The sequence below is a fragment of the Engystomops pustulosus genome, chromosome 8, assembly GCF_040894005.1.
Source record: "Engystomops pustulosus chromosome 8, aEngPut4.maternal, whole genome shotgun sequence".
Lineage (NCBI taxonomy): Eukaryota > Metazoa > Chordata > Amphibia > Anura > Leptodactylidae > Engystomops > Engystomops pustulosus.
The window spans coordinates 96,772,601-96,789,775 of record NC_092418.1 but is presented as its reverse complement, the minus strand read 5'-3'; the positions used below and the strand labels follow the sequence as shown (position 1 = coordinate 96,789,775).

The window sequence follows — 17,175 nt, the reverse complement described above, 5'->3', positions numbered from 1 at the left end:
ATCTCTTTACTCCAGACCAGGAAAGTTGTTTTCACAAGGATAGAGATGATAACTTGTTCTCATATGAGTGAGGAGTATCAAGACTGACATAGCCATCAACCTTAAGAGAGAAAGATGAGAACAATCAGGGGTTAAGGATAGGTCCAGTTCATAGGATATATGAAATTCCCCTTGAGCCAAATATAGGTATTTTTGAGATCTTTTTGTAGAAGTTAGTGATAGATATGTGTTTGAAGTTGCAGAACGTAAACGTGGAAGATATTCAATGCCTTGTAGACTGTGTCTCGTTGGATGAGCTGAGCATGTTTATGGGGAAGTCTGCTTGAGTAAAGCTCATTGTGAAAAACTGTGTCACACTGTGGATTTAATAAAGTATTCCTTGTGGAAGTCCAGCCTTAAAGGGGTATTCCGGGAATATGAACGTCTGACACAAAAACCCATGATGATATAAATAAATGAGTACAACAATACTCAATGTCATTAGTCACAAAACGGAGCGTAAATAGTATGATTTTATGATTTACAAAATGTATGGCCTCTCTAAAGTAGGTGGAGTTATCACTAAGATGGCCGCCACTGGAAACTACAAGTCCCATGATCCTTTAGTTCTCAGTAACTCCTCCTACCTCTTATGCTCTGCTCCCGGTGATGATATAACCGACTTTCCTGCTCCGTTACCATAGTAATGATGTGTAGCTGCCATCACCAAAACACTGACCATACTGGATGCACTGCAACCAACTGACTACAGCCAAACATAGTGGTGATCACATGACCTGCCCAGGCAGGTACAGGACATGTGATGTGGACATGTGACCAGTGGCAATGTTCTGTCCTGTGTCTTCTCCGCAATGAACCACGCAGAGGAAATTAACGGACCGATTAAACGGCCAGTAACATTTTAATTCTTCACTACAGTCTATGTTATCAACATTTTCTGCTAAGGGGAGCAAAAATTTAAATAACAACTAATTACACGTTAGCTTATATTTTGAGTGCCCATTTGTATATGAATTATGTTTATTCCTGGAATACCCCTTTAAGATTATCCATATGCTCAACTCCTGAGGGTGTGTACACCTTATTTACCTGAAGTTCAAAATTGATTTTGGACAGTGGCATAACTTGAAGCTGATGGAGCCCAGTGCATAGTCTGTGCCAAGCCCCTGTCTAGGAGGTATGGTTTATAGTACTAGCCTTCTCTTGGGCCCAGTTGTGACCGCACCCTCTGAACCACCTCAAGTTACACCCCTAAAATTGGTTGTCTATGTGCACTTGTAGCTATCCAGGTGAAAGTGTAGGAAAGACCATCTTTAAAGACAGATACAACCAGATTGACCAGAGAAACAATATGAAGAATATTGAATTACAGAATTTGTTTTTGCGTAATTGGATTTACTAATTTTTGTGAGTTCTTATTTTTTCAGGATTTTACTTACATTTTCGTAAGTGATAAAGAGATATAAATGAATATACAAAGAAAATGAATGAGTAAATGAAGGAGAAGGAGAGAAAAACAAAATGATTCCTTGAGATTTGTGTTTGAGAAAGCCAAACTGCAAATCTTGGGGGAAACCAAAAATCTCCATGTTTCCTGAGGTGGGAGGAAGACTGATAAACTGCCAAGGACATAGTCCACAGTAATTCAGAGTAATAAAACAAAGAGGCCGAAACAACAAGAAATTTGTTGTGGTCAATTTGTCACAGTACACTAATGTAGTTCAACAACCAAAGCCTTCATTTCTAAACAGAGTAGTGGTAAGTAGTAAGCAGAATAGATGAAGAGTTGCGACAACTTGGGTTGGTCAAGTTCTGAGCAAGGTGTTTATGACAGTTAGAAGGGGCCAGGAAGGAAATAGTAGGCCCAGTTTGGATGCGACAGGTTCTAACCCCAGGGTTTTGAGGCAGAGCTTCAGTACTGGACTTGAAGCCTGGAGAACTCTAGGAATATGGCCTACCACATTCACGTCATAGGTGCAATAAAGAGTACATATTAGGTTAGTACATGGCATATCAAACTCAACTTATTGGAATTCAGGTGGGAATAGCGCTGGTGCAGCCAAGGAGAGCCATGGCCTATTTCGGGAGTGTGGCGGGGTGAGGTAAAGATTCACTCTGGTGTGAGTTATATAACCTTCTAGAGAAGTTAGCAGGAGTCATTATTATTAAAATGAAAGTCATCAAAATGTGAAAGGTTTTGAAATCCTCAGAGGTCGAAACTAGGAGTGGCTGTTATCCAATAGCTGATGCAGAAAAGTGGATGTTTATGAGTCAACAAATGGTATGACCAAAGGGCACTGGTTTATTACTTCTATCAACCAAGGATGGGTTTATACACCATACTGTCACACTGCCTTATGATGGGGGGATCCTTAACAACTAAAGAAAGGGGAGAAGGTTGAGTATCATCTGGTGCACTGATCAATAGGACCTGGTTGACCTGGTGGATTCATCCCCGGAGATTATACCTTTCTATAAAACATAACCTGAAGGCCACCAAATAAGCAACCAGACATAATTAGTAAATGTGGTTCTATATCCTTTAGCATCCACTTGAGGGCAGGAAATATGGTGGCCATACAGAATCAACCGAAGACCATCTACAACATAGACACTAGCATTCAACCTAGGAGTAGGCTATCTTGGTTCCCATTGGTAAAACTACAACCAGAGGACTGATTCTTGGGTTTTCTTGGGTTTCCTTTTATTTTGAAATGTAGGCCCCAATCAAACCACTGATCTGTCTGCATAGAGTCTGTATAGTACTAATGGCTCTTCCCTACCCGGCTGTAGACTCCTGGCACTCCCTCCTATGGTGCCCCTCTATGAACAGAAATATTTAAGAGGATATTATCTTTCTAATATTACATAAAGTATTATTAAAGTATAAAGTAAAAGCTTCCATATGTTTCAGTACAAAATTTCAGGTATGTAGAAAGGTTGTGGGGTCGTACGGGTTCAATACTATGACTCTGTACTGTGTAGTGTTAGGGTATATCCATGCCTAACAGTTTTGTTGCAGAAATGTCACTGTCCCATTTTGAGATATAACTGTCTCACATGTGTGGATGGGTTTTTAGCTGCATAAATTTCTAAAACATATTTCATTCTCGGATTAGGTTCATTTGGAGTCGTAGCTGCTCACTCACCCATTACCCATTCATTTTACAGGTAGGATTGAGTCCTACATACAGGGATTTTATTACATATTGATGCTGCTCTATGTGGCTTTGCCAATGTGTTTGTGCACCCTTAAAGGAGTTTTTTTGTTTTTATGGGCCCCCAAGTGGTGTATAAATATCAAAGAACTTACACTTAATTTGGTTCTTACCACCGGGCCATGGGAGGAGCTGCACTGGTCCGGAGGTAAGTAAAGAGGTAAGAATAAGTTCCATTAAGGTAATTAGACTGCATATTAATTACAAATTCATCAACAATAAAAATGAACGCTTGAAAAACTTTTATTTAAGGCTGCTAGTTAAGATTTTGAAAGCTTACCACTTCTGTAATAAACATTTCAAACAGGGTAACCCTTTGCGGACATGATTGGAGTAAATTCTATGTACAGTTTCACTTCATAGAAAAATAAGTTATATCTTTTTTATTTAAACAAGTTATATATTTTTTTCCGTAACTATATTTTTGTGTTTTTTTTTTCCTTTTTTTTTTCCTTAAATATTTGGGGGGCGAGAAAATGGCACTTTTGGATTTAAGCCCTCATAGTTCTGGAAGGACAGCCAAAGCCTCTGTGCTAGGTACAATACTAGTCCAGCCATTACCGAAAGCATTAAACCTTTTATGGTTGATGTGTATTTGAGTAGAATCTGCTCTAAGTGTGAATCCCCAACAAGAAAACACTATTGTTAATTTCATTTACTTTGCATGCAAAGCTATACTGTATGGCTTTATGATACACCTGCTTGAATTTACACAACACAAAGTCATCATTTTCAAGTGACAGCCGGGTGATTCCTTGTTGAAGATCTTCAGTTTTCTTATTGTTCATCCAGTAAATCCCTTTAAGACAAAGAAAGATGAGTTTGTAAGTAAAAATTCTAAAAATATAAGCTAATTTAAATAACTAGGCAACTGGGTGTTAACAAGTGGGAATGTTTATAGCCTGACATTGCTTAATCTAAATTTACAGTGCCAGACACAACCCTATGACAAGTCAAATGGTATCACACAATTCATAGTTCAATAAGCTGAATAATGTGAAGTTCCAGTAAATGTATTTATTTAATAAAATTGAAATCCAAAGAATTCCGAGAGGTCCCATCTTGGTGATCAGAGCATAACCCATCTTGGTGATCAGCCCATGAGCCCTCTCCATGCACCCGCACCAGACGTGCGCCGTAATAGTTGTTAAGGGGTTAAGCATTTAAGTATGTTGGGCGGCATAATAAAAACTTACCCTCCAACACCCTCATTGCACTAGTACATCTGGTCTTCGGCTCCTGTGTCCAACTGGAAGTGCCTAGTGTCATGGGATACACGTTGACTGATCCAAGAGCTCCTTGGACCAATGGGAGTAATTTTCTCTTAAGTCATAAGTGACGTCCTGTGGTCTCAAGAGACAACAGATTCGGTGAAGGGGGTTCTGGCACTACCAATCGGATTAAGAAGTCAAATACAAGAAGTACCAGCATGATGTAAGAGCAAAGCACCCTGATTAGATCTTTGCAGTGGGGGCAAACCTATAGCACAGGTGCCGGATGTAGCACTCAGAGCCACCTCTGTGGGCACCCAGGTCATCACCCTAGCAAAGAGTTTGCTAGACAGATTGAGGCACTTAAGGCATCTTGCTGCAGTCCTGGGTAGACCAGGATGTGCTGCATTCAGCACTATGATAAAGCAACACTTCCTGGGTTTACAGATGGAGTAAGAAGGTGTGGGTTTGGCTGCATCATCATTGGAGATACAGTCCCAAGATTTTTCCTGTTCACGGGAACCCTGGAGGGAAGCTACAATGCTAATCTAAATTTCCCCTTTTTCTTTCAACTGTATTGGTATCTTAAAACACCAATGCAATTGAAGGAGTTGGAGCAATAAGTGGATAGATAAATTGTGATAAATAAGTGCGGTATTGGCTGTTGCTTGGCCACTAAATGGTTCACCATCACTGATCTATCGTACACAGAACCATGAACATGATTCAGTATCAACATCCGCTTGTTAAAATGGTAATGTTATTGATTGCTGTTATGTATCTTGAACATGACCTTGTACTTTGCTAGGTTAAAAGTTCATACAAGATACTTTGCAGTTATCAGTCAAGTCCTCAGTTGTCATAGGAAGAATATTTGCTTACATCTCTATATATTTGGTCTATATCTGTAAACTACAAAATATGTTATACAATTTCTTACTGGAGAATTAATAGTTGCACCCAAGGATTAGATGCTTAGGGGGTCCAAATTTCAAAGCGCTACATATGAAGAACATAGAGAAGAACTATACAGAACATCCTTTTGATATAGATGCAATATCCAAATATGTTTCTATCATGTGTAGCTGTGCTTTCTAGATGTTCAGATGGGCACCAAACTGCTTGGATATCATGGGAAAGGTCTTCTAAGGTCTGGGATAAGTAGGAAGGTCAGGTAGACCTAAGGTCTCTCAGACTATGGTTGACAGTGAATACTTTTAAGTGCATTTATAAGTGCACAAAGAATTAGACCAGAACTTAGCATTATGGAATATCTTGCAATCCATCACCATTGTCATCTCCCACCATCACTTTCACCTGATCTCACCATCAACTCATTTCTCTCATGTTTGTGTGCTTAAATCAGTACCAGCAGTTCTAGCCATCTCAAGCAATAGTCTTGTATCTGCAACTTTCTTGTGTATTGGTAAATGTGAATGCATAACTCATTTCCTGCTTTTTCTGGAGACTTCTTGACTCCTTCTGTCTTCTCTCCAACCTCATGTTAGCACACAAATAAATTGCAGACCTAAGAACTCTCAGACCTTGGTCGACAGTGCATACTTTTAAGTGCATTTATAAGTGCAGAAAGAATTACACCAGAAGCAAACCAGAAGTGAACAAAATGACTCTTTCTTGTAAGCCTAACCCTAAATCAGAAAGCCATGGTGGTAAATGGGAGATCATACTAAGACAAATGGAGCTGGCTGGCTCTATATCTGCATCTCTATTGGAGTAACACACCAAACCAATTTTCTTTGGAATCTCGAAGCTGTAAGATCTGTTCACTAGCAATTACAAAGTAAAAATTTCTGAAAATTGCTAGTAAATGACTACCGTATTTACCTTATCAATTTTTTGACTGTACACTTAATATTTACTTGAAATTTTAGGCTATAAAGATTACCTTTCCTTTACTGGAGTGTTAATGATCCAATCCAAAAATTCTTGGGCAGCTTTAATATCAATGGCTTTGTTGAAATCACTAGTAAAACTACCATCAGCGTGTCTTCGGTCCATGTCATCTGCGTCAGAAATCTCTGGAAAACTTAAAAGGGATATGTCATGAGAATGCTATATTATTATTTGAATGCACGGTTGATAAGCAAAATTGGCTGAAAGTATTTTGAATTTTAGAGAGAAAGTTTGTGGTCACGCCCACGTTAGATACAACAGAAACTCATTACAGTTTTTTTTATCAGTTCCCATTGAGTTGCATGTATGGATGGCTACCTTCCAGAATGTTTTGGGAACTTCCATTTAGCATCAGTATCTAATTTCTGGTGTTCTCTTACGACATGGGGGTTTATCAGAAAAAATATTTCTTCCCCATCCTCCAATTCGCTCCATAGCTCTGTCAAACTCTCTGTTTACTTCCTCACGGGACAGCCTATAGAACAGCCAATACCAGAAGTCCCAGTATGTATGGGGCAGGTTATGTCGATTTGAGGTCCACCATTCTGCTGATTGTTGGGAGTCTCAGATGGCTGATCCCCCAATAATATTTGTATATAGTACAATTGTCCACCCTTATAAGCCCATTGAGAATGTATAACATTGAGAATGTATAACATTGATGTAGACACTGCCTAACTGAACAAAATTACAAGTTTCTTTGGTAAATCAAAAGGTTAAAATAAATGAATCTAGGTCCCTGGAAAATAGTATGTTTAGATGTTTTACTTGGGTGGGGGTTCATTATAAATTCTGTATGATCCATATGTTTTTAATTCACATGCATTTTCTATGAATTTTTAGAATTGGCTAAATGCTTTCAAAACAACTTTTTGAATATGAAGTATAAAACGAAAATGGCTGTGGAAATCGGCTTCTTTATATACCCTACAAGCTCCAGTGGTGCAATCGGTCAGCATGTAATACTGTAAAACTGGCTATACCTAGCTGTATATGTGGTAGATAAGGTTGTTCTAACTAATTTAGGATATCAGGATATCGTAAAATAAGATCACCTTAATGTTGCAGGGTAAAGTCAGCTGAATTTGGGATTCTTATTTTACAGTAAATATAATGGAGGAAACTATTAAAATGTTCTTGTAATATTCTATATTTATAACTTGGGAAAAAGGATAAAATTCTTACTTTCTCTTTGGTCTTCCTTTAATTAACCAATCAACAAATTCTTTGGCTGCTTTTTCTTCCAAAAAGTTGGTCATATCACTAGTGAAAGTTCCCTCTGCGTGCCTGGAGAGTCTCCTGGACAATGAAAAATGTCTTTAATTTGGAAAATTGCAAAGTTTTTCAAAAATGTATTCATGTTGCAAAGAGGGATTCTTTGTCATTGAATGTTAGTGCTTTGTTAAAGTAATTAAAAAGAGGGAAAAAAAGAAGAGTAGCTCCTTTTAATAAACCGATTTAATCGTTACCCCACTTCCTTTGTATAGGTGGATCTTATACATTTAGTCATAGATTGAATTTAAAAGTGAGATATTTAATGATTTAAAGCCCTGGGGGGGGGGGGTTATACTTACTTGGGGTACAACCAGTCTGAGACTGGGGTTCCTTGGACCTTATTCTGTATTTCTACATTTCATCATCCACTAGAAAATAGACTGCAATGGGCTTCAAATTGGATTGTCTTCTGTTTGATCCCTGGGGTCCTGTATTTAGTTAGAGCCTGAGCCCATCAGATGCTCTCATCCTCTGGTGGGCCTGTCCAACACTGGTTATGAATATTCCGACCCTCTGCAATCAGCAAAATGGGAGACCATATGCCCCCTGAGCCTCCCCATAGTGGAAAAGACTTCTGGGATCTACTCTCCCTTAAGCCATTGATTTACTGTGTCCCATTTCTATTCACTATGGGGGAACTCGAGAAAATGTACAATCCCTGCTTTATCAAATGGAAACAATGGAGGTACCAACAGTCTGATCCCAAGAGATAGGGAATACATGTTGGTATTGGCAAACCTTATTTAAACTAAATAGTACATATATTTTTTAAATCAGGAAACTCGTATTTTAGGGTTTTGCATTTAAAAAATAAATGTATATTCAGAAATCGGTTGTCAAGATTTACAAGTCACTAAGTGGTAAAAGAAACTGATAATGATAATGAGTCATGGGCACTGAATATCATTCTTACTGTTTATTTGGTTTTCCTTTAATCAACCAATCAATAAATTCTTTGGCTGCCTTTTCTTCTAAGAATTGGGTTACGTCATTGGTATATGATCCTTCCGCATGCCTTTCAGACTGAACATTACGTCTTGACAATCCCCTACAAAAGCAAAACCAAAAGTTAAAATTTATCTTAACCTACGATGATGAACAAAAAACTTCAGTTCAATATTGTCAAAAGTGATTTCTCCAAAAATTTTCAAAAAAGTTGGTTTCTGATCGTAAGTTTTCACAGAGGTAGACAAGTGAGTGATAAGAGCCAATGCAGGGCTGAGGGATCCCCCATGACAATAGGTGATTGGTAGTGTTGAGCAGACCCTAACTTTGCAGGTTCAGGGTCTCATTATCCGATCCTGAACTTCAGTCGGAAGTTTGGGTCAAAGTTCAGCTCATCTACTCCTCCCTGTGCCTGAATCATTTGCGGTTGTTACTGGCACCAACTGTGGTTGTTAACTCTTTGAAATCTACAAAAGCCATTTAAATTACTCTGGTGCGTGTGCACCACCACTTACATGCCACAATGAATTCTATGAAAAGCCCATAAAAATGGTTCCCTTCGTTAAATAGGTTGTCTGGTCACAACAAGTTCTCCTATATCTATAGGATAGTGGATAACTTGCTGAGGGTCCTGGTGGTGGGGTGGTGGCACCCTCATGGATTATGTAAACAGTGTTCTGTTGTACTGTTAGATGAAAAGAGAAGCTGGTCGCACATGCTCTATTCATCTCTATGGCACTGACGGAGATTGCAGTACAATGCCGTGGACAGGGGATGGAGCAGCAGTATTTATGTTTGATCTCCTGCTCCATTCATTTGGGGTTTAATGAATCCAAGTTCTCATGTCCGGAAGTTATTCCCTATACTGTGAATACTGTGGGTAAACCTTGAATGTTTGTTGAGGAAGGTATATAAAGCATTTTTTTTCAGTGATTGGTCAGTGATTGGCTACAGCAATGACAAGAATCTGTGAAAACATTACTTGATTAGCAAAAGCTGGAATATTGGGAGATTGTACCATATGATTCAGGGAATCCAGGAGGTTAGTATAGATCATAAGGGAATTAAAGGGAACCTCTCACCAGGAGACCCATTTTTAGCACTCCCCCAGTTCCCAGAGAACATAGTACATACACTGCCAGAGTTTTTGTATACAAAATAGGTTTTACAGAAAAAAAAATATGTTATATAGTACCTTTGTGACTAGGTACTTGTCCCTGGGAGTTGCTATAGAGGAGTGGTTCCCCTCCACCCTTGGGAAACCGCTCCTCCATGTTTCCTTTTCAAATATATGAAAACGCCCATGGCTTGAATTGGGGAAGCCCCCTGTTCCTCTACAGCCAATCCCAAATGATGGAAGTTATTCATATATTTGAAAAGGACACATGGAGGAGCGGTTTCCCAAGGGTGGGGGGAGGGAACTTCTACTCTACAGCCACTCCATGGTGACAAGTGCAACATATCTTTTTTCCTGTATATACTATGCTCTGTGGAGACTGGGGGGTGCTAAAAATGGGTCTCCTGGTGACCAGTTCCCTTTAAATAATTGGTTAAGCTCTTTTAAATTTAATTTAGTTTTACCAGAAAATCCCTTTTGTTCTATATTTTACCTAAAATTTGCTGGCTGTTTTGCCTGCCCCAGGATCCATATTGAGGCTTAAACTTGCTCTTAACTTGACAGCTTTTTCTGGTGCCATCTCCTAGATACCCCTAACCAGTTCCAGTTGAGGAACCATTTTTGGAAACTCAAATTTTTAAACTTCTACTAAGTGTATTATTTTTAGACACAAAGAAACACTAAAACTTCAGTCTTGCAATTGTAGCCGGACATTTTCCCTATGTTGATATTTTATGGATATCTATGGACACTTTATGGACTTTTTGAAGTACATTTTATGGCCTTCCCATTACATGTGACTGGGCTTTAATTCTCAACCAAATTAAGTATTTTAGGGAATAATACTTTTTTCTAATCTATTTAAAAATCTGTTAAAAAATGTTAATCACATGCTTCATGCCAGGTTCATGTCCCAACTTTCATGAACTTTACACATCTCATAAATATTAACAACCTACTTTTCCATTCCAGGTGCAGTAAACTGGTTAAATGACACAATAATTGCTCTGATTAAGCTGTGATGATGATAGTTAACCAAGTTTGGAATGTGATAGTCAACCAAGAATTTGGAATGCGATAGCCAACTAAGAGTTTGGAATGTGCAGAAGTAAAATTATACAAATATTTAAAGGAAATAATGCAACTAATGCACTAGCTGCTAGTATTACATCCATTATACATGTGGGAGTGTTCCATAACTGAATGTTGGATGCTTGTGGTATGTTTTTTACCTACAGTATTAGTCTTGAAAAGTTTGCAAAATAGATTTTCATTCTTTAGATAAACTGATAATACACTATGACGTTAGTTTGATCTACAACATTGAGTATCTACTGTATACGTGCTACAAGCTCACCATGATAATCCAATGTAGAATAGGAAATATATCATTGGGTCATTGGAATGAATCCTACATTGGAGAGCACTGACTTACAGGTCAATATTAAGCCTAGTCATAACCCAGGTCTAAATGCAGTTTGAGACCAGAGCAAGAGTTTAGAGCAGTGGTGGCGAACCTATGGCACGGGTGCCAGAGGTGGCACTCAGAGCCCTTTCTGTGGGCACCTGGGCCATCGCCCCAGCAAACCAGACAGGACTCAATCTTCCTGCCGTTCCAAGCAACTTAAAAGATGCTGCTTTCAGTCATACTTTGATACTTACTTCACTACTTGGGACTAGGAAGAGGGAGAATGAATAGACAGGGCCGGATTATCTTTGGAGGACCTCCTGCTGGTCCCCTACAGGTCTACAGAGGGACACTGGAAAGAAGCTAAAATGATGTACATTTTCCATCTTTCTACTGTGTTGCTGTCCTCAGGAGGCCAATATGATTGTTGAAGAACAGGGAGCAGTAAGTTACTGCTTTAATTTTTGGTTGGCACCTTACGGTAAATAAGGGGGGTTTTGGGTGTCTTTTTGGGCACTTGGCCGCTAAAAGGTTCGCCATCACTGGTTTAGAGGATCGAAACATTTAGAAAAAGCTGAACATTTCAATTTGAGACCACCCAAATGGTCAAGACTAAGGCTACATTCACACTACCATATGGCACCTCTCCGTACCCGGGAAAAAGATAGGACCTGTCCTATCTTTTCCCGTAATATGGCACCGTGCGCCATGTATCCATATGGAGAGGGACGGGGGTGAGCTGCGCTCACCTCCTCCTCCTCTCCCCGTACACTGCCGTTGCCCGCTAAGGTACGGGCGGGCAACGGCAGTGGGAATGTAGCCTAACTCATGCGGATTTTGATCCACCATGTCTATAATCGATTGAAAAAAGTATCCCTTATTACATTTTGTACAAATCCTTCTTGACCTTTGATATTTGCTCAAGAGATCGTAAGATGAATTGTACAAGATGACCAAAGCTGGTGTCTTGTAACTTTCACCTTGACATATATCAAAAGTAAAGGTTTGTAGGACAAATATATATATATATATATATAATTTCAGTGTATTATAGCATTGTACATTCATCACAAAAATGACTATTTCAGAAGAACAAATAGTAATAATAATTAAACAAAAAGACACAGTTGGGGTTTCTGGACATTGATGGTAGGTTGAGCGGACAAACAGGACTGACGAAGAGCGGTAAAAACAAACAAGGTTCACTCAAGGGTATGGACTTACAAGGGCCTATATTTTGATTTTCTGAAACACAAGGTAAACTCTGTTGACTCCAGGTTTCTTACCCGCTTCTTTTTGAGTTCATTAACCACTGGACAAAGTCTTGAGCCCGCCTGGAGTCTAGGTACTTGCTGTAATCACTAGTAAATGTGCCTTGTGAGTGACGTTTAGCTTCATTGTGGTGATCTGAATCATCTAGTGCTTCAGTCCTTGCAGCTTTGACTGATCTGCGTATACAATTTTTTTAATGTTGATATCAGTATCTATTAAAAATCTGGGATGAAGGGGGGTATTGCGCCGAGATCTTAGCCTGTATGAAATATTTAACTACTTGGTACTACAAAATCCAGATGAGAGATACGATTATTGGACGTAAACCCTTGAAGTTATACCTGAATGCCTTTAAGTGAGAAGAACCAGAGCTTGACATTTCTTAAAGCTAACTGTAAATGTTTTTGGTGTCTATTATCCATAGATTAACCTCCTATTTGTCATGAAATTGCATTTTATAAGACCTATGGTCAGTTTTACTTCACTTTAGCTTTTGAAGAAACAGTGCATCCCATTGTTTTTACCGGGATCGGGTCTGTCCATTTTTGCTAACAGTAATCGTAATCAAAATGGAAGGCCTTGCCTGTAGAAACATTGCATGCTAGGGTCATTCATATGGGGCCATAAGGCAAATATCTGACCAGATGGGAGGAAAAGACTCTTATAGGTTGATTGGACCCATTGGTGAGTATTTATAAAGGTGCGTGGAAATTGTCTCCTTTCGACTTATGTGGATGCATCATAAGACTATTTTATAGGAATCGAATTCTATCTGTGGTGGTGAAGGTATACATCCCAACTAAGGCTGACATTCTGTAACAGTCCCTTTCACACATATTACGTCACATCATAATTCTCAGAACTGCTGTGTCTGGGGAAGCTAAGAACATGTGATTTATATGACTTGTTATATGCAGAACTTTCACTATAGGACAAGCATGCTACACATGTTTTTTCTATTAAACAGATTATCTGACATTATCTGACGTTATTAGCATTTCAGATTGTACCTATGCAAAATCCAAAAGTATTTGATTGGGTGCCTAATAATTGCCAGATTTGTACCGGATCTATGAATTAACTAATCAATTTGCTCATCTCTAATTGTGATTATAGGGTTCAGACCTCTTAGATCACAGATCTCAGGGCACCTACAGCTTTGCCTTAGCAACTAAGGTTGGACTTGATGGACTAAGGTTGGACTTGATGGACTAAGGTTGGACTTGATGGACTTTCGTCCTTTATCTACTATGATACTGGATCAGTATAATACTGGATCAGTATTGTCTATATTTTATCAAACCAATATTGTTGTAGAGGTTGGGTCACTGGGAAAGCTGCTGCCCTTAAAGGGCATCTACCACCAGGATGAAGGACTGTATGCAAATGAACCTGAGGGGCTCCAGGCTCCATAGGTGTATACAGTCCATTTGCATACAGTATTTTATCCTGGTGGTAGATGTCCTTTGAGCTTGTTTCTTGTTTAAAGTGAAAAATCTGCCAATAAGCATCAATGATCAATACTTATAGCTGCTCCTTGTTTATTTTGAGTATTAATAGGGGTTTCCTTGGTATTGCTCTTAAACGTGACATCATATGTCAAAGATATACCTTCACTTGGCCTTATGGGAAAACTTTTTGAGTACAAAATATATTTTAAAGGGGCAGGGCTTGTTACATTCCTTCAGGTAGAGCTGTACAATGTGGTAGGAAACTAAAGATTAACTGGGTTAGTAAAAATAATTGAGTTACCCTACAAGAAATTAAACCTTATTCTTAACAAAGCAGATGAAATCTTAAGGTTTCCTTCAAAATATTATCGTTTAATGGAAAAATTCAGACAGCATTTCACACTTCATCAAGGAATTCAGAAGCAGAATGGAAACTTTTTAAAGTCACTTGATAAAATATTCTCTACCATCAAGAGTTTTACATATTTAAATAATAAATGATTAAAAATGTTGGAAATTGAAAAAAAAAATCTTGAAAAAATGATATTTCATGGAATTTTTTGGATTAGATAATGTAGTTACAAACGGACCTCTAGATTTTGCTAATGTACTGTACTTTGGCCCCAGGCTATAATAAACAGCTATAACAGTTATCACAGGTGTCTCTAATTAAGCTTCATTGTTAATCCTGATTCTTATGACAACCCAACATTTTTAAAATCCAATTGTCACAGAGACCAAAAAATTTTTTTGTTGGGGTTACATTTATAAAATATAGAGTTCCGACTTACATACAGATTCAACTTAAGAACAAACCTACAGAACCTATCCCGTACGTAACCGGGGGACTGCCTGTATACTTTAAATAGGAGCTCATTTGTATATTTCGAGGAATATACTATATAGTAAACCTTAAGCACCTACCTGGATTTGCCTTCTGTTTCCTGGATTGGATTTTGGAAACTTCCTTGAAGTAACATGAAGAGAAGCCCCAACATATAGTAAACGCTTTTCATGATTTTCTGTAAAACATATGAATAAAATGTAATATTGTGAAAAATGAGAAAATTTTAATATTCTGTAAGACATTTTAAGTGGTTTCATAATGATTGTTATGCTTAGATTATTAGATAGATTTGTATGAAACATAAAAAAACTTGGAAATGCTTTTTGGATCGAAACTATTCTAAAATATTTGGAACAGATATTGTATCTCACACTAAGGATAAAAGCTTGATCGAATGCAGACACAGATGTTCATGTGTATTACGTCCTTAGGCTGAAAGGCTAAATCATAAGCAGTTTTACCATTTATCAATTAAATACAACAAAAAAAAAGTTAAAAAAAAAATCACAAAATAAAAACTAAGCATAAATATATTTCCTCTTATTGTTTGTGCTGTGTTTTAAGCATTTAGCAAAACTTAATAGATTTTTAATCTCAGTTTAATCTTTATAAATAAATTAATGAATGTTGATCTGTACTGCGCTCCGAAATATTATGGTGCTATACAAATAAAGTTTTATTATTCTAATGCCTGCAAAAAAAATCCATTTTAAGCCTAGTGGTAAAAGTTGAAGAAAATGAAATCAAAATTTATAAATAATGTAAATTTATTCAAGTTAAAAATAAGTCAAATACTTGAAGTCCCATCTGTATATTCTGTATCACATTATATTATATTATATTTTTTTTAATAAATAGCCAAACATTTTTTTAAAAATATGGTATCTGTAAAAGTCAATTCTTTCATAGATAACTATATATATATATATATATATATATATATATATATATATATATATATATATATGTATATATTATATATATTAAGAAATATATAATAAATATATGTAATAAATATATGTAATAAAAATTCATATTAAATTATTAGGGCAAGACAGAAAATATATTGTACCATTCCCTATTTAATAATGTGATCTTCTTTCTATCGGAGTAAAGAAAAGTTCTTACCGTGAAGTGTATGTCTGAAAATGGACAAAATGATGCTCTCACCAAAAGCAACTTTCCGATCTTTTCTGATGATGATTCCAAGTGCTTCTGCCACAAAGCATTTTATACTCTTTTCAGCTTCACTGATCATTGTGAGGATGCATTATCTGCATTATACTGACACAAATGATCATGTGATTGCCGATGCTTTAAATGTTTCACATATGACTGACTGCTTTTTGCTTAATTTACACATTAGAGACGGCTGGAGAGTCATTGGGAAACAATTGCACACGTAAGAGGCTTTCCTTTTCAGGGGTGCATGTGCAGGTATAATGCAATGTCCGATTATATGAACTCTGCACATTTGTTAATAGGGCAGATTAAAAGGCACTTTATAAACTAGGAAAATTTGAGTCATTTTTGATTCAATCTTATTTACATATTTTATAGAAACAGAAAAGGCTTGTAGTAATATAATATTTTAATTTGATTGCTCAAAGGAAATCGAACATCAAAATCCATCATGATAAACCAGGGGCACTTACTCATAGATCCAGGCACTGGGACTATGATTTGTTATCCGTAACCTCCTCCCTTTTAAAATCCACTTTTTAATTTAAGTTTATTATCCAGAAGGGCTCTGGAGGCAATACCAGAGCCCCTCAGTGCTGGCAATCCAAATAACCCCCTAACTTACCTGATTATTATCATAATTTTAAACCTGTATCCCAGGTCCCCTCTGTTATCTAGGAGTCCATAAATTTGTGTGGGATGTCATAGTCAAATATACCCATGGGGTGAGCTTAGCTTGATAAAACACAAGGGCCCAGATTTACGAAATTTGCGGCTGCACTATTCCCAACGCAGCACAACATTCTCCACATCAAGGGGCGTTCAGCACATTTATCATGTAGTGTCCGAATAGCATCGCACACCCTGTGTTAAGGGTGTGCACTAAATAAAGTTGGTGCGTTCTGAATCTGGCGTACCCTGCACACTTCACAGGCAAACTGCACCCTCTACAGGCAAAGTTTGTACTATTTTTGATAAATCTGGGCCAAGATGTACCACATATTCTGTTGGGTGTGATTTAGGATGCCCCCATACACATGGGATGGTACTTCTCTTGTGCCAAGATCAACAAGTCCAACATCATTCTTTATTGTATCATTTGTTATTAAGACAAAAATAGGCAACAAATAAAGCTTTTACCAAAATTCTGTACCTGTGGGGTCCAAGTTATTGAATACAATGACCCTTTTATACAGTGGTCCTGTTATACTCCACTTTATCCTGGTAGCAGAAAAGTAGCAGAAAGTGTGCGCCATGTCCGGATAACGTCACCCAGTGCTAATCTGTGCTCTAGCTAAATATACTCTTGTATTTCTCTATTTGTTTCATTAATAG

At 37.7% G+C, this 17,175-nt stretch overlaps 1 protein-coding gene across 4 annotated transcripts; it reads right to left on the bottom strand.

Annotated features, from left to right (window-relative positions):
* Positions 1–3,443: 3,443 nt before the first annotated feature.
* GCG (glucagon) lies at positions 3,444–15,878 on the bottom strand. 4 transcript variants are annotated; one of them, XM_072119990.1, is made up of 7 exons: positions 15,787–15,878; positions 14,736–14,833; positions 12,375–12,536; positions 8,532–8,666; positions 7,529–7,642; positions 6,336–6,476; positions 3,444–4,017 (listed from the first exon to the last, which is right to left on the bottom strand). In XM_072119990.1, exons 2-7 carry the CDS (start codon positions 14,825–14,827, stop codon positions 3,996–3,998), a joined length of 666 nt encoding a protein of 221 aa, XP_071976091.1. In that variant the 5' UTR covers positions 14,828–14,833; positions 15,787–15,878; the 3' UTR covers positions 3,444–3,995. The 4 variants fall into 4 exon arrangements, with proteins under 4 accessions (XP_071976091.1, XP_071976093.1, XP_071976094.1 ...); XM_072119992.1 differs by lacking the exon at positions 7,529–7,642; XM_072119993.1 differs by lacking the exon at positions 12,375–12,536.
* Positions 15,879–17,175: the final 1,297 nt, after the last annotated feature.

Coding starts and splice junctions, on each gene's coding strand:
- GCG (XM_072119990.1), bottom strand. CDS start 14,827: ATGAAAAGCGTTTACTATATGTTGGGGCTTCTCTTCATGTTACTTCAA. Junction 8,667..12,374: donor ATGAACTCAAAAAGAAGCGG/GTAAGAAACCTG, acceptor TTGCTTTTGTAG/GGGATTGTCAAGACGTAATG. Junction 6,477..7,528: donor AAAGGAAGACCAAAGAGAAA/GTAAGAATTTTA, acceptor ATCCCTTTTAAG/TTTTCCAGAGATTTCTGACG.